Source organism: Protobothrops mucrosquamatus, unplaced genomic scaffold (genome assembly GCF_001527695.2).
Source record: "Protobothrops mucrosquamatus isolate PMUCROS unplaced genomic scaffold, P.Mucros_1.0 scaffold490, whole genome shotgun sequence".
NCBI lineage: Eukaryota > Metazoa > Chordata > Lepidosauria > Squamata > Viperidae > Protobothrops > Protobothrops mucrosquamatus.
The window spans coordinates 597,963-616,287 of record NW_015386808.1 but is presented as its reverse complement, the minus strand read 5'-3'; the positions used below and the strand labels follow the sequence as shown (position 1 = coordinate 616,287).

At 35.0% G+C, this 18,325-nt stretch overlaps 1 protein-coding gene across 1 annotated transcript in view; it reads left to right on the top strand.

Annotated features, from left to right (window-relative positions):
• The window catches only part of TBC1D8 (TBC1 domain family member 8), a 51,474-nt gene that overhangs the window by 19,089 nt on the left and 14,060 nt on the right, over window positions 1-18,325 (top strand). The window contains exons 3-8 of the mRNA XM_015816745.1: window positions 6,504-6,622; window positions 8,953-9,181; window positions 12,539-12,779; window positions 15,792-15,999; window positions 16,431-16,625; window positions 17,378-17,545. Coding sequence (XP_015672231.1) covers window positions 6,504-6,622; window positions 8,953-9,181; window positions 12,539-12,779; window positions 15,792-15,999; window positions 16,431-16,625; window positions 17,378-17,545 — 1,160 coding nt within the window. The remainder of the gene's footprint in view (window positions 1-6,503; window positions 6,623-8,952; window positions 9,182-12,538; window positions 12,780-15,791; window positions 16,000-16,430; window positions 16,626-17,377; window positions 17,546-18,325) is intronic.

Genomic DNA, 18,325 nt, shown 5'->3' with positions numbered 1-18,325 from the left:
TTGTTTGCAACGTGTTCCTGTGGACTATTTCCTTCCTTTGAACTTGAGGTTTGCTGTTTGTGTTTTGGACTTATTGACAGGATTGTCACCCAAATAAAAGGGATTTTGTTTTGTTTTAACGTTTCCAGCCTATTGTATCAGCAGGGGTTGGTCCTTGTGCCTTTAACAAGGACGGCAATAGGCTGGGATAGAACAATACTCTGCATTGGTGTATAGACATTTGAGTCCTTTATGACTGACCCTGTGTTTACTTTCTACATAACCTGTGTGGTCCCTGAGTTCCCCAATTTTCTTACCACCTGTTTGGTTAGTGCACTTTGTGTGGCACTCGTTATTAAAAGCTTGATTTTGCTTGACAGCAAGGTTGATATTCTTGTCCACACACACATCTATATTACATATACTGATAACCCTATAATTTTTAGATTGCTGGGGACAGGGATGTTCCTTATCAATTAACTCACTGTCCCCATTGTTTAGTTTAAATATTCCTCCAGAAAATCTGTGAATTGATTGCCAAGTAACTCAGTCCCTTTCTTGGATGGATGCAAACTATCTCTTTTGTACATTTTTTAATTGGACCAGCTTCAGAAATCGTGACTAATATAACCAAAGCCTTCCCCTTTATACTACTCCTTTAGCCACATATTGAATTCTGCTATACGCTGGCCTTTTCCATTTTGCTCCTTATACACTGGTAAAATCTCTGAAAAAGTAAGCCTACACCCTATCCTGCTAAGTTCCTGCCCCAAGCTCTGGAACAGAGAGTACATCTTTTTGGGACAGATCATTAGTGCCAAGATGTACAATAGCATCCACATCACAGTCCTTGCTTGCATTCTTGACAATTTTAAAAATATGCTTCTTGTCCCTACTGGCAGACACCTGACCTCTTTCGAAACCTCTGTGTCCTTTCCTAAATTTATATCCCTTATAATTGAATCACCAACCAGAAGGTGGCTTCTCTTTTTGGATGCCTTGCTCTTCTTGCAACATGACTGATGTGTAATATCTGATTCGCACTTCTCCCTGTCAAAAACAAGTTCTTCATCTTGGACCACGATCCCCTGCTTATTGAGTTATCATTGCAACTACCTTGACCTGTCTCCTTAATGGCCCTATTAAGCTCAGCAAGGGCACTGTATCTGTTATGCAGAGACACAGCGAAAGCTTTGTTTGTATTTATGGTTCACAGCTCTCACCCTGCCAGATCCCATGGTTGTCCACACTGCCCTTCTCCTGCGGGATCTTTGTGGTAGAGGGGGCTGATAGAGCGGAGGCTCAATAGAGTAAAAGGGATGAACTGGACACCTGATTTCTGCCTGAAGAGCACAGATTATAGACCCTAGATAAAAAAAATCTGTCCTTGTAAACTAGTGATTCGTTTACAAATAGGACAGTTTCCAAATTTGAAAAGAGTACTACGAAAGACAGCTGCAAAACAAGTGTTGCACTGAACTAAGCCAGACATTCTGAGTTGAAAGGAATCTCAGACGCACTTGCCTTGAATGTACCACTGCTGTTTTTGATTTTTAGTTATATGATTTGCGCGCCTAATGGCGCACGGGCTGCTACTTTCCTCCTCCATCCTCCTCCTTCTTAACTCACAGATTGTAGCTCTTCCCAGCAACCTCTGGGCAGTTTAAATGCAATGGAGGTCCAATCAGCAGGGGCCCAGCTACTTTCCTCCCCCACCCTCCTCCTTAACTCACAGATTGTAGCTCTTTGATGACCAGTATTAAATGTCCTAATTATGCCATTGTGGAAATTAAAAGACACCAGCATGGCTTTACATACTGAAACTCACATGCATTATTTGCCATTTTTCTAATAATTTTAAAAAATCTATATGCTCTGCCTGATCTGCAAAGGAGGGGGTTGCAACTTTTAAACATTCCACAAATACATGTTTGTATACATTTATTTATATAATGTATATAGGTGTGAATAAACTATTAACAATTTTGTCTATTGTTGAGAATACACAAAATTGAAATGTGATTGGACACATTTCCTCAGAACTGCATAGGGATTGTCACCTGGATCCTCTTGATTATCAGAACTGCAGTTTTCAGTTCTCTGTGTGTGTATGTGTATCATATAGTATTAGATAGCTAGATTGATAGCTAGATAGAGATATATAAATATAATACATATACACTCATGTAGTGCTTTTCCTGCATTCTTTGTTGTGATGGTGGCAGTGGTGAATAAAATTCCGCAATTCTAAAAGATATGAGCAGGAGGATACCCTGCTGCTAGAAGTGTGAGGAATGACATTTTTGTTGATTTTTTTTTCTGTTCAAAAGCAGCTAATTTTAATAAGGACAGAAGAACCTGGTAAAGATCTTAACATTCTTTCTTGCTGCTTGGTGGAAGAATTATAGACACTTAAAAAGTTGTAGATTAAGTCATTTTGTTTGTAATGTTAAAATGGGAATTACTGAATTACTGAATTACTGAATTACTGAATTACTGAATTACTGATTCCTCCCCCCAAAACAGCAGATTCCTTGATTAGCAGAGTCCAATTTTGTTTATGTGGTTATATTTTTCTTTTTTGCAGTTAATAATGTTTTTTCTCATATTGAGAAAGCTGTGAGTTTTATCAGTTTATTGATGTGATTCAGTTTCTTTTTTAGGGTGAACAATTAGAAAGCTTGATAATCTTGTACAAACTTTCCCCTGATTGAAATCTACCTAGTATTCCGTCTTCCTTAGTCTGCCTCCTTTCTTTTACAAACTTTAATACTGATCGGTTCTGAAATTGAAAACCTTTTTTAATTAGAGAAGAATGACATAAAATAAATCATTTTGTCTAGTTAGTAGAATGATAATTAATATTTGTAGGATCAGTTTTTGTTGTGAGCTGCCAGGGTTTGGTACAAGATGGGCTGCTATATAAATGTTTTAAATAAATAAAATATTAATCCAGCATGCAACTGAAGCATTTTATGGCTATATAAAGAAAGATTAATAACATTCCCTGGAGGAAAAAAATAAATTATTTAGATTAGCTTTGCAAGGCATGCTGCCAAAAGCATGGAAATAATTCTCTAGGCTTGATAATAGCAGTCAGGAAAACAACAGGTGGACTCTGTTTTGCTCACAGCAATTGATTTTTGCCTACATGTTTCTTTGACCATGCAGAAAATGAAGGATAAAAATGCTAAGTTTATCTTGCACTGTTCTTGTAACATAGTAATTCAGAAAGTACATATTTTAAAAAGTGGGCAACACAATATTCTCTCCATTCATAGAAATCAACTGTCAGTAAATCTCTTTCATGCAATAAATTTGTGTCAGTTTTCCTACTGTTAGTCATATTGTCTGGTGGACACACTAATGAAAGCTACAGTATTTTTTTCAATTAGAATTTGGTTTGTAGTTGGAAACTACCGCATATGATAAGCTGCATATTTTGACTCTGAGATTTTCTGTTACATTAATATCAGAGAAAAAGAGATACTGTATGATTAATTTGGTTGTTCATTAATGCAGGTAATCCTCAATTTATAACCATAATTGGAACTAGAGGTCCCATCTTCTAGCAATGTAGTCAATAAGTGATTGTACTGTCAATAAGCACCCAATTTTATAACTTTTTTGCAATAGTCATTAAGTGAATCATCAGGTCATTAAGAGAATCTGACTTTCCCCATTGACTTTGCTTATTGGAAATCCCCTGGGAAGGTTGCAAATAGCAATTCCAGGACTCTGCAGTCATAAAAAATGCATGCCATCTCCCAAGAGCACGAATTTTGAGAGGGACGCTACAATAGTCATAAGTGTAAGGACTTGTTGTAACTAACTTTTCAGTGCCACTGTAACTTTGTACAATCCTTAAACGAATAGTTGTAAGTCGATGACTACCTGTAATCATGTAATAAAATATATCTGGGTTGAATACTATAAGCCAGTGTTTCTCAACCTTGACAATTTTAAGGCATGTGGACTTCAACTCCCAGAATTCCACAGCCAGCATTGCTGGCTGTGGAATTCTGGGAGTTGAAGTCCACATGCCTTAAAATTGTCAAGGTTGAGAAACACTGCTATAAGCTTTGATCAAACAAAATGTTCAGAATATTGATTCATAAAATGAGAACAGAACGAAGATTATAGGAATATATAAACCAGTGTATTTTTTTTTCTTCAAGGACCCTTCGTTTAAATGTATAAACCGGTTTGAAATCAAATTTTTGCCTTGCTATATCTACTCACAAGTTTATTTACAAGATTTCATGTCTCAAGCAACAGTACTGTTTTATTAAAACCAAATCTAGAATAATCATTTTTTCATGATTATTAAGTAATTGCCATAAGGTATATATTTTATACTTATAATCAAGTTATTTTCATCCATTTCTCTTCCTTTCACACTCAGGTCATTATGTGCTTGTTCCCATTTTCATTAATAACCTGTAACAATATTCATGTAATATAAGTACATGAAAAGTTTAATTGTCCCCTCCATTTTCTTCCCTTTTCAGAGAGCAACAGCTATTTATAAAACTGGTGAGCAAGATACAGTACTTAAAAAAAAAAAGATATGTAGATGGGACATGGTCAGGAATACCAGAGCTATAGACTAGATTGGGAATCAAAAAACCCTAAACAAACAAACAGTAGATGGCAGTTAAAAGCCACTTATGTATTATACATGTCCAAAAAATCACCAGGAATCAAAGTTGACTTAAAAGAAACTTTACCTTCTAAAATTTGGCTTCAGTTTTATTGCTTAGTCAAAATGCCTGAGTATGGGCAGTTGTAGTTTTACAGCTTGTGAGGATTTTTGCAGTCTATCTTGTTTTCAAGCTGTAGTAGAGATGAAGTTAATAATGTGTGCATTGTGTTGAAACAGAGCTTATCTTGATTAATTGTGTTTATCAAGATACAAGTTCTTCCTGTTGAGGACAGTTAACTCTTGGACAGTTTCCCTGGCAGTTGGCATTATGTATGGGAAATTTAGCCCTTGAAAATGGAAAACATACTTAGCTATATTTATCTCTTCTCTTGTAAGAAGTAGCAGCTGAATCTTTAATGATACCAACATCAGGTTTGACTGCAGTATGTTTATAGGTTTTTTGCTGATCTCAGTTTCCTCTCTCCATTGTGAAGAACTGGAAAGGGTAATTAAATAGTTTTTTTCCTTTTTTTTTTCCTTTCCAGGAATCATGTTCTTACATACTGTATACTGGCCAGGTTCAAAGGTTATGTTAGCCATGTTCTATGAACTCAGCCATTATGGTTTGTAGATCATCATGTTACTATATTATAGCAAAGCAAATAAGCATTACCTTATTATTAACAAATCACATCTCAACAAAGTTTGAGAACCTGTTCTTTTTCTTATTTCTATATATCTCCATATAAAACAATATAGGAATTATATATATATATTATTTCTATCCACAAAGATTTTAAACCACTTGCTGAAGTAATAGCCTTTTTTCTTGTGACATTATTGGATTCATTATTTCAGGATTAAGAAATCAAACAGTCTTAGTTTATTTACCTCTAAGCATTAGTCCATATTCTTTTTATTTTTAATTTATAGACCACTTTTGCACAACAAAGGAAATTAAACTATCTGTATAGGCATAACGTGCTGTCCAAACTCAGAACACTCTCAAACTATGCTTAAGATAGAATTTCTAAATTATAGAATTTTACTAGTTTTTACCCAAAATTAGTTGCACATTTTCTTACTGGCCTCCTCCTGTCATCCAGAGATAGGTTTGAAGGATTATTCTGTGATTAATGTTCTTTGACTTCCAGATAGAGATTAGAGATTAAGGGATGCCTCTAACAGAAGGCACTGCCTTTAAAATGGCAAATGTAAGTTGCTATTTTCATTTGTAAATGAGAACTCACATATTTAAATGTTTATAATCATATATGCCAAGTCACATACAGATACACAAATCCTTTGGAGGCAGAAAAAAAAGAAATGACCAGAACTTTATTTTCTGATGTATTTGCTTAATCTGTTCATATGCTTGTTTTGTTTGTGATTTTTTTTAAATGAAATGTATTAAAACATTTAAAGGATATGAAATTTAGTAGCACATAAAGATACCGTGAATGATTTTCACATTATTATGTAGACTTGTAGACAGAGATAAACTAATATTGAAGTTAGCCAAGAGAATGCTAGTTTGGACATCCATGAAGAATACTGTTCTGATTCTCACTCAGAACTGAACCCAAAACTGAGCTGTCATGGAATGTTAATATCCATTTGCTTTAGCTCTAACTCATCAGAAAACACTTGTGACTGGTGAGTCTATATGATGCAGGTGATATATGAAGAAGTGTCATTGTAGCAAAAAATCACAAGAGTTTGTCATCTGTAATTAAATAAGAGGATCTGACTTTTTTTCTCTTTACGGAAAAAGTGAAAGTACCGTATATATTCTTGCTATAATAAAAATGTAACAAGTATACAAAAAAGGTTTTTTTTGTGGAAAAATCTTCCCCACAATTGTACTCTCTTGTGCTAGGTGCCACAGTTGAGGAGATAAACCATCACTGGGAATGGCTGGAACAAAACCTGCTCCATACCTTGCCTGTGTTTGATAATAAAGAAGATATTGTCAGCTTTGTCAGAGGTAAAATAAAGGTAAGAGAATATTCATTATTTTTCCATCATTTGTATTGGTGTCAAAATAAGTAAAAAATGTTCAGGTATTTTCTCTGGCTATCTTTAGGAGCAAAAATTTGTAAGAAAAGTTAATACATCTTGGAATCATGCCTTTATTTTTTTGAACTTTTTTCCTACTTGCGTCTGATAAAAGAGGAAGTTGATACCATGACTTTTAATATTCTTTCCTAGGCTCCAGATACATGTTTTAATAGAAGTTTAATATCTGTCTTTGTTTTATCTCTTCCCATGTAATTTATCTTCCAGTCTTCTGGGTGTTGGACTTTACACACACACACACACACACACACACACACACACACACACACACACACACACCATTATGAAATGGTTATTTTGTGTTTAGGTAGATAACCCTAGTCAGAAAATCTTTAGTTGAAAATTTATGTTAATAGCTCACAAATCTTCCCGCCACAATGATGGCTTGATGATTCTAGAAGATACTACAAGATGTGATAGTGGAAAATGACTTTTGAGACCTTGACCTTTGTTCACAATTTTGGGAATGCGTGGTTGGTTGTATATCCTATTCATGGACGTAATTTTTCAGGACAAATGATCCATGCCAATTAGCACCTGAACTGATATTTTTACTCAGCTATGCAATTCATTAATTGCTCTTGAGCAATCAGTTGCCTTAATCTCCCGTATAGAGTTCCTAACAGAATAAAATACGTAAGCAGGAAACCATGTATATCATCATTTTCCTAAAATAAATGAATAAATTGCCATTATTAATAAATGAACTATTTATTATTCTATTCTCTATTATTGTTTTGGATAAGAGAAGAGCAACCAAGATGATCAAAGGCCTGGAGACTAAAACATACGAAGAACGGCTGCAGGACTTGGGTTTGGCTAGTCTAAAGAAAAGAAGAAATAGGGGACACATGATAACAGTATTCCAGTATTTGAGGGGCTACCACAAAGAAGAGGGGGTCACGTTATTCACCAAAGCACTAGAAGGCAGGACAAGAAACAATGGTTGGAAACCAGTGGTGGGATTCAGCCAGTTTGCACCATTTTGGCAGAACCGATAGTTAATTTTTTGTTGTCCAGGCCCAGAATGGACTTCCAGAAGCGGCATCCACATAGAGAACCGGTTGTTCACATATTTGAATCCCACCACTGTTGAAAACTGATCAAAGGGAAGCAACCTGGAATTAAGGAGAAACTTCCCGATAGTGAGGACAATTAACCAGTGGAATAGCTTGCCCCCAGAAATTGTGGGCGCTTATCACTGGAGATTTTTAAAAAGTGGCTAGATAGTCACTTGTCTGAGATGGTATAGGTTCTCTTGTTTGAGCAGGGGGCTGGACTAGAAGACCTCCAAGATTCCTTCCAGCTCTATTCTGTTCTACTTTGTATTATCCTTTTTCTTTTAAGCTTTTATTGTATCTTATAAACATATAATAATAATTTAGTGTTTGTGTTTTGAGATAACATTGAGCTTCTAGAGTGAGATGATGTCAGAAGTATAACATAATCACAACACAAAGATGCCAGGCTTCTACAGTAGGAACTCATGAGATGATCCATGCTTAGGTCTGTGGATTCTTTTCTACTCCCATAAGATCAATTGAATACGTGGAAATGCTCAGGAATGAGACAGATAGGCTTTTCATTTGATGTGCTGGGTGCAGTCAAGCTCTACCTCCAGTGGTGGGCACATTTTTGCCCATCAACTCTGGAAGTCAGCTATTGTTTGTGCCTTGTTATTATTGGGACAAAGGTAAATGAGAGGGCTACAAGAAAGTGCTTTTTGATGGAAATGGAGAACTGCAAGAAGAAAATATTTGGCAATGAATAACTGCATGGTAAAGAACTAGATTTTGTTTAGGTTCATCAGCTGACTTCCCAACTCTAGTCCTTTTTATTTATGAACATGTATCATTTATTAGCTAATCCTATGAGCTAGTAGCATATCACTTTCTACTGAATTATCACATTTTAATTTTGTTTACTTTTTATAAATTATTGACAAAGAAAGTCAAAACAGATATGGAAATATAATTAACTGGTAAGTTGACTGAACGTCTTTTGAAAGTGAATGAATAGAACAGCTAATTTTGCTATAGTTCTGCAGTAATGCATCTTGATATATTGTAAAAATATTCGACTAAATGTTATCTAAGCCATCAGGAATGTTATGAAGATTAAAACACAGAATGGCACTAAAAACTCTGTAATATTTATTGTACATTATGTATATTATTTTATCTAGCAACAAGCGTTAGAAGCATTTGTCTGCACATCTCCTGTAACACATTCATTTTTCATTGATTTAGGCATTAATAGCAGAAGAGACCAGCAGCAAGCTAGCAGAACAGGAAGAGGATCCTGAGAAGTTCAGAGAAGCACTAGTAAAATTTGAGACCAGGTTTAACTTCCCCGAAGTAGAAAAATTGATTACGTATTACTCATGTTGCTGCTGGAAAGGGAAAGTTCCTCGCCAGGGATGGCTTTATCTAAGCATTAATCACCTCTGTTTCTATTCCTTTTTTTTGGGCAAGGAATGTAAGTATCAACATCTGATAATGTAGTAAAGCCACTACACTTTTCAAACCACTGAATACATTTTGTTAAATAAGGCAAAAGTTAAAGGGAAGCTTGGATGGTGGCAGACTGGAGTGGAAAGCATGTAGCTAACTGGTAGGGCTTTCTGAGTTTCAAATTGCTTTAGAAAACAGTAATGGAGAGGTATAGACACAACTGTCTGTTAAATGAGAACGAGATTTTGTGCATCTCTTAAATAGCAAATGGTATTCTACACAGCTGAATTCTATGCATTTTACATAAAGTATACATAAAATGAAAGTGGGATTTGGCAAGTGTGTAAAATGGGGAGAGAGACGTCCAGCAAGGAGAATGCAGTTCAAGGAAAACCCACTAGAATTCAATCTCTTACTGTCCTGAAGACAAAGTGATCTCACTCAAAATATCAGGTATTTCCTTTTTTAACAGAATAACAGTTGGAAGGGACCTTGGAGGTCTTCTAGTCCAATCCCCTGCTCAGGCAGGAAACTCTATACCATTTCAGACAAATGGCTGTCCAGTCTCTTCTTAAAAACTTCCAGTGTTGGAGCATTCACAACTTCTGGAGGCAGGTTGTTCCACTGATTAATTGTTCTGTCAGGAAATTTCTCCTTAGTTCTAGGTTGCTTCTCTCTTTGATTAGTTTCCATCCATTGCTTCTTGTCCTGCCTTCAGGTGCTTTGGAGAATAGATTGACTCCCTCTTCTTTGTGGCAGCACCTGAAATATTGGAACACTGCTATCATGTTACCCCTAGTCCTTCTCTTCATTAAACTTGACATACCCAATTCCAGCAACTATTCTTTAGATGTATTAGCCTCCAGTTCCCTAATCCAGAGGTCTCCAACCTTTCTGGGCTTGTGGCCCAAAGGGAAGGAGAGCAGCTTCCAAATTGGCGCGGGCGCATGGAGCACTAGCGGTCCTGTTTGCGTATGTGCAAACGGGCCATGCACACCCGCCTGGTGTTAGCAGCCTCGTTCGCGCCCACACACGTGCAAATAGGGCCGCGGGTGCTAGCGTGAGTGGAGGTGGAATACGTGCGCATACGTGGGCACACTGGTCAGGCATTTCTGCAGCCCGCTGGCCAAGAGGCCACGGCCCATATGTTGGGGACCCCTGCCCTAATCGTCTCTGTTGCTCTTTTCTGCACTTTTTCTAGAGTCTCAATATCCTTTTTACATTGCGGCAACCAAAACTGGATACAATATTCCAAGTGTGGTCTTACCAAAACAATATAAAGTGATATTAATATTTCATGTGATCTTGATTCTATCTCTCTTGATGCAGCCTAGGACTGCATTGGATTTTTTTTTCTCAGCTGTAGCACACTGCTGGCTCATATTTAAGTGATCTTCCACTAGGACTCCAAGATCCCTCTCATAATTGCTACTATTGAGCCAGGTACCATCTATACTATATCTGTGCATTTGGTTTTTCTTGCCTAAATGTAGAACCTTACTTTTTTCACCATTGAATTTCATTTTGTTAGCTAGGGTCCAATGTTCAAGTCTGTCAAGATCCTTCTGTATCTTAAGCCTATCTTCTGGAGTGTTGGCTATTCCTGCCAGCTTGGTGTCATCTGCAAATTTGTTGAGTTCCACAATTTGATGAGCTTTGAACCTCTTCCTTCCATGAATTGTTGAAAGGGTAAAATTATATTAAAGCTGCACACTCAACTTTGTGACTCTCTTGAAAACATTTTTGTGGTTTCAGCAGTTTATTGGCTCAAGGAATGAGAATGCTGTCCACCATTGAGTCAGATCGTGTTGCTGGTCAGCCATCTGCCATTTTAAGTACTGTAATGGGTCAACCACCTGTCATTTTGTTATAGACAGTCCTGCTTATGTCTAGGGATTATCTTTAAGTCAGACATTCTTAACCTGGGGACTGCAGTAGCACATCAGTGGCTATTATTAGCCTATATTAATCTTTATATATTATTACATATATACCAATAACTGCATCTCAAAGAATCCCTCTATTAAAGTACTGAAATTTGCAGATGATACAACAGTGATTGGTCTCATTCGAGATGATGATGAATCTGCATATAGATAAGAGGATGATCAGCTGGCCCTGTGGTGCAGCCGGAACAATCTGGAGTTGAACATTCTTAAAACTGTAGAGATGATAGTAGATCTTAGAAGAAACCTTCCTATTTTACCAACTCTTACAATATTAGGCAACACAGTATCAACAGTAGAGACATTCAAGTTTCTAGGTTCTATTATCTCCAGTGATTTGAAACTGTCACCTAACATTAGAATCATCATTAAAAAGGCACAACAAAGAATGTTTTTGCTGCATCAACTCAGAAAGCTCAGATTGCCCAAGGATCTGCTGATACAGTTCTACAGAGGAATTATTGAGTCTGTCATTTGTGCCTCAGTAACTGGTTTGGCACAGCAACCAACAAGACAGGTTCAGACTTCAACTAATAATTAGGACTGCAGAAAAAACAATCACAATCAGCCTGCCTTCCATTGAGACTCTGTATACTGCACAAACCAGAAAGAAGGCTGAGAAAATATCTACAGACTCCTCACATCCTGGACATAATCTATTTCAACTTCTCCCCTCAGGACGCCGCTATAGAACATTGCATTCCAAAATAACTAGACATAAAGATAGTTCCCCCCCCACATGCCATCACTCTGCTGAATACTTAATTCACTTTTCACCTTTTCTCATCTTCTCATCTTTCCTACTATCTTCTTCTATAAGTTTCTTATGAGTTATCAATTGTTGTTTGTAACTTATGATTAATGATTGTAACTATGATTTATGACACATGACCTATTACTTGGTGTTTATATGTACACTGACACCTTATGCACCGGAGACAAATTACTTGTGTGTCCGATCACACTTGGCCAATAAAGAATTCTATTCTATAAAGAATTCTGTATACATTTTTCTATATATTATTTTACATGTGTACATACACACCCCAACATTAACATTTTTAACTTTACATTCAGGAATTGCATATTCATTTTGCCATGGGCCTTGTTTAGAATAACTTTTTTTCTCAAAAGAAATCTTTAGGGAAAAAAAGGGAAGATTTATATAGTTTGCAGAGAAACCAGAGTGTGCTTAGAGTAGTTTTGTTACATTGCCTTTTGTTACATAAGAATAAAGCATAGTGATTAAAATACACTATATAGAGTAATGTTTCCCCTGTGTTACCATGGATAGAGATTTATGTCTACTTTTTGTGCAAAAGAATGACTGTAGTAGGATTCGCTTTTAAGGAAATATAAAGAGAATATTGGTATTTTTGTGAGACTTTGGGTTCTGATGATTTTTGAACTAATTTTTTTGTTACTTTTAATTTCAGTAAAACTTACTATACCCTGGGTTGATATTCAGAAACTGGAAAGAACCTCCAATATATTTATGACTGACATTATCCGTATCACCACTCAAAATAAAGAACGAGATTTCTCCATGTTTCTTAATATTGATGAGGCATTCAGGATAATGGAACAGTTGGCAGATGTAACTCTCCGCAGGTTATTAGATAATGAGGTTTTTGAACTGGATCCATGTCTGCAAGACCCTACTCAAATCACCAAGAGGTAAAACATAAGCTTGTTTTTATTGTTTATTGTAGACATTCTACCACTCAATGGTATTATAGCATAGTCATGTCTAAATAAAAGATCACCTGTATGAGAGGCCAACAAATGAAAGAAAAATATTTTCTATTATTTTTATACTAACAACAAATTCTAGATCAGTACAGATATTTTAAAATAGTTGATGTAAATTTTGTATTTCAACATCAGACTATTGTTTTTGAAATAGTTCAGTAATACTTTTTCTTTTTTTCCTATTTGAATTATTTTTTTTGTGGATTATTAACAAATTTGCTTTAAAAGAGGTTGTTCCTGTTTAGTGCACTTGGAATATTATTGTACATGTTGTGTGCATAGGTAAAAAGAAATTTTCATGGGGAGTAGACTCATAACTTAATTCTACATATGTAATTATTAAGTTTTGTATAGTACCCAGCTGCCATTTTATTTATTGATTGAATAAGTGAGAGTGGCCATACCTATTAAGGAAAACTATTTCTTAATAGTTTTTAGATTAAATTAAGATTGCTTACTGTTTTTGAGATTATACCAAATTAAAAATTGTGATTTCATTTCAGTTTGAATTTCAAATTCTCCTGCATCATATTATAGATATCTTTCTAGTACTTTGGATTTTTTTTCATGTCCACTGCATATGATTAAAACTTTCCTTCTGATTTATGGCATTTCCAGTATTTATTACTATAAGGTTTGTTTATCCTAGATATTATTGATATAATTTTATACCAATTTTCCTTCATTTTTAATGTGGTGCAACTATTGCAGATTTAGTCCATAATTCTTCCCATTGTTTTGTAACTGTTTCTTTAAAATTAGCTTTCATTTTATCATTCAGTTTTTTATTCTGTCTCTGTAGCATATCTAAGTAAACATTTACTTATTTACTTCTGGTTTTTGGCAAAAGAGCCCCATAGAAAACAATAGATTTATTTAACAACCACAGTATTTACATAACATTGGACTCACTTAAGAACTATGGTGATTTGCTTAATGACTGCTGCGAACAAACATAGTAAAATTAAGTCGATTAACTGATTAACTTAATGACCATCACAACTTGTAGTCGTAATGGGCAATTTCCATTATGGTCATAAATTAACCTGAAACCAGAAATGTGTTTTCAAAAAAATATCTTCCTTATTTTATAAGATGAAATGGAGGAAGCTTATCTCTTGCAGCTCTGCTGCATTTCAGAAGCATTTTGAACAACTTTAGAATTTCAGTAATCCTTTCCAAAGTTAATGGGGACATTGCAGATTCTGGTTTATAGAAGTGGTAGGAACACACTGGAAAAGACTTGGAAGTTCTGATCCTGCTCTTGAATTGGTGATTTCATACTTTTGCTGTGCTGCTTCTTCTACAGTTTAGATTTTTGTCTGAGCCCAAACTTCTTCTCAGAACTATAGTTCCCCCCCAATTCTTTTTATAGATGTAATTCATTTTATGATCACAAACTTAAAAGGCAAGAGAAATAAGGGCTAGAGTAGTAAAAGTTTATGATGCATAACCTGTACCTGTACAATCCCTGTACCAAGGGATGAGGTACAGACATGGAATCACGAGCCATCTATGTTGAGCATTGCAACTAATTATTAGTACAGTAGTTACTGCTATTACTATTCAGGACACTCTGAACCTAAAAGTTTAATGCTCAACCATACATATCTCTGTAAACTGAGAAGATATCATGGCTTTTATTTAATAGTATCACATGCAACATGAACATAGCACTTGTCTGCAGCACCTTAAAGCAGCTGGCCTATTCTCAGGGTTGAATAGTCCTGGGAAATAATTATGGCTCCATTAAGATATTTTAGACCATTTTGCATTCCCAAATATTTAAAGCCCTTTTTGGAGAGTGAATCTGAGTTGCTGCACAGTTCTGGTATCTGTGATCTTTTATATATACATTAGGTATAGGTGCATCATTTTTTTTTTTAAAAATGTGCATATATATTTTTAAAACTTGATGGTTTACATCTATTTGCATTTTGTCAAAAGGACCTCTCCAAATTGGAGAGTTTATTACTAGTTCATCTATTTTGGATGCAATGAACAATATCGTGCTGAATCAATTACAATCTTATTCATGGCCGATTTTCCAGTGGAATATATGTATCATTAACCTAATGTTGTCTTCCTTTGAATGTTTGTTTGTTTTTTAATGAAATCAAACTTATGAGTCTTGGAAATCATAGATTGCTAGAAGACAGTCCTTAGATTTTTCTAGCCCACATATTACATTCTTTAATAGAGCAGTAGGAACAACTTTGTTTTTATTTTTAAGAAAAACAATATTTGAGAAGCCTACATATCATGAAACAAATAATATAACTTCAGTAACAAACTATTTATAGATGTCTTTTGGTACTATGTTGTTTCTAAGGGTTGGGAAAAATATTTCAGATTTGCTTGGTTACAACTGCAGTGAGCAAGAATCTTACAAAGGCATGCATACTACCCACTATCTTGCTCATGCTGAATCCTTGCCAAAGTTAATTACATATCTAAAACTGTGTCAGTTACATTCTAAAATAACAAAAAAGAGAATATTTAACCACTTTTATCCACCTCATTAGACACCTTGGGCTATACAGGCTAAAACCAACCTTCTTCCATGACAGGTGTATCCACCTATAAGAGTTTCATTCCTGTCTTTCTGTTAATTATTTTCAAAAGGGATGTAGGGAAGTTGTTAGCAACAAGGAATCTAGTTGTTTAACATAGTAACATTCTATTTCCTGATGTGTCGCCATAGTCAAAGATGGGTAGACAGCACTTAAATTCAGCAGTGGAGACTGACCTATAAATAAATCGTTTTAACAGACTTGTGATGCAGGGTTTCTTCAAATAATATGATTAAATTTGAAACCAACCACACAAGCATTTATTTTCTCTCTCTCTTGCATATATCTCTTCTATTCAGGAGATCCTATTGTATTAGAAAGGGCATTCAAATTGTCTGTAAATAACTATCTCCTTCTTTAATAGAGATTTGGAGACAAGGGCACAAAATGAATACTTCAGAGCCTTTTTTAGGTTATCAAAGAAAGAGAGGCTGCATGAAATTGTGGATTGCTCTTTATGGACACCCTTCAGCCGTTGTCACACAGCTGGGAAGCTGTATGCTTCAGATGGTTATATTAGTTTTGCTAGCAAAGAAGATGGCTGCTGTAATATTCTTATTCCGCTTACTGAGGTTAGTATACCATTCACTGATATGCTTGGTTTTAAAATCTATTATGCCTTTGAAAGGATGGATCTGATCTATAACTTGAAATACTTTGACCAGAATTCCTAATTAAAATATTGTTGTGGGAGGAGGAAATTCTTAGAGGTATATCTATTTATCCCAATCAGTGTAATAAATGATTTCACAATTACTTAAATTAATGTGATTTCCAAATCAAAAATAATAACTACCATGAACATGAAACATTGTTGCTAAAATGTTAATATGTTGTGATTTATTGATTCATTATAAAAACGTAACAAATTCAGTTCAGACTGCAGATTACAATCTTAAATAATCCTCGCATTTGCATTTCTAGAATGAAACAGCAACTATTGATATTGACATATCAATATCAAACCTTTTCCCTCTCTTTTGTGGATAATTTTTGTTTACAGGTCGCTAGTATCGAGAAGATGGAAGACACAAGTCTTCTACCCAATCCCATCATTATCAGTGTAAAAAGCAAGACAGCTTTTCAGTTCATTGAATTGAAAGAGAGGGATACTCTAGTAGAAAATCTATGCTTGAGACTGAAACAAGTGAAGACAAATAACCTTGTGCTCCAGAATGCTTTGAAAAGCAAAGATATGGTACTTCCTGTTCAGCTTATTCTATATTTGGCTCATTGATTAAAAAACTTAGTAAAGTAAAAAAGCTGGTAGTTGTTGTAGTTGTAGTTATAATAGTAATAGAAATATATTGTAGCATTGTTGCTTTAAAATAGGGGTAATATACCACAATTTAAAGTTGCTGACTTTCCAGATGTAGTATTCCAAGTGGGATCAGAGAAGCATTTGCAAGATGATTCCATCTTTTATTTATTTCCAGCTCATGAACCGAAGTATTACCCTTAGACTATATTCAGAATAATAGTTGATGGTAAAGCTCTACATTTGCTCATATTAATAGAATTCGCATGTCACATAAAAGGCTTTTTGGTTTTGTTCTTACATGATTATGGACATAGCTCTTATGGTTTAAGCAAACAATATCTTAATGTGATTCAGTAATTGCATTATGTTGATTCAGTATTGCACTGAATCAATATATATATAATTGTAATATTCTCTAAAATCGAGAACACTGCAGTTGGTGAAAGTACTTATTTGAGAATTACACCCAAAAAGATAGCAGAGTAGATTTAGAAAAAAAATTCTATGTGTACTGTTTGTTCATTTTATGCAAAGATTACATCCAATTAATGTGAACGTTATCCTTCAGTATCTGTATAATTCTTGTCATATTGCAAAAAATATGTTGATAACTATATTAGTAGCCTTCAATTGGATCTAGATTGTTTGGTGTGATATAAAATTGTCTGTTATTTTTCATATTTACGCAGCAGAACTCTCATGTATTACATGCTGACTATGAATTGGCGGGATTTGGAACAGCTTCTCAGAGTAACGAAAAGTGTGAAAATGACAGAAACAGAAGACACTTGCCGAATACAGAAGCTCTGAGTTCAGCATTTCACCCTTCTGGAATGGATGGCCTTGAATTCAGAATGGTATGTTGGAAGATTTTTGGAAGCTCATCATGAAGATATTTGTCAGTTACAGCTAGTGCTTGTTATCATATTTACTAATTCAAGATGGGCAGTGAATAATATTTATATGTTACTTATATGTGAGGGTGTAGGTCTATACATATGTTGTATATACTATGTTTTAAATGTGTTGTGTATGTGTACACTTTGAGAGGAAGCAACTAAATTTCATTTTTAATGTGTGCCATTGTGCCCACAGTAAAAAAAAAAGACAATAAAGATGATCGATCTATCTATCTATCTATCTATCTATCTATCTATCTATCTATCTATCTATCTATCAAACATTATTCTATCACATTGAATAGTTTCTGGTATCATGCAATTCTTCTTTTCCCCCAAAAAAAGAGTTAAAGGATTTTCCTATTTGTTTCCTTTTCCTCTATCTTTCATTCTGCATCCGCAAATTGGAGTAAATATAAGAACTGTACATGCTTTAGAAATGATTCAGAAGAGCTATTTCAAAATATATGTGAGTGGTATTATATCATTAAGACAGAGCCTTTAAAACCTGAACTGTAAGAGGTGTTTGATTAGCATTCTCATGTGTTCTAGAGCAGGTCTTCAGAACTTTTAAACTGACAGTCAAACAGAATATTTTGTCCCTTAACAAGAAACAATATTTGCATTACAGCTTATTTTGAATTAGATGGAATAGTGTTTGCCAGAATGGATTCTATGTCCTACTATGTCTTCCCCTGTGTAGCTTTAATTTTTTTTATTAAAATGATGAAATGAAAA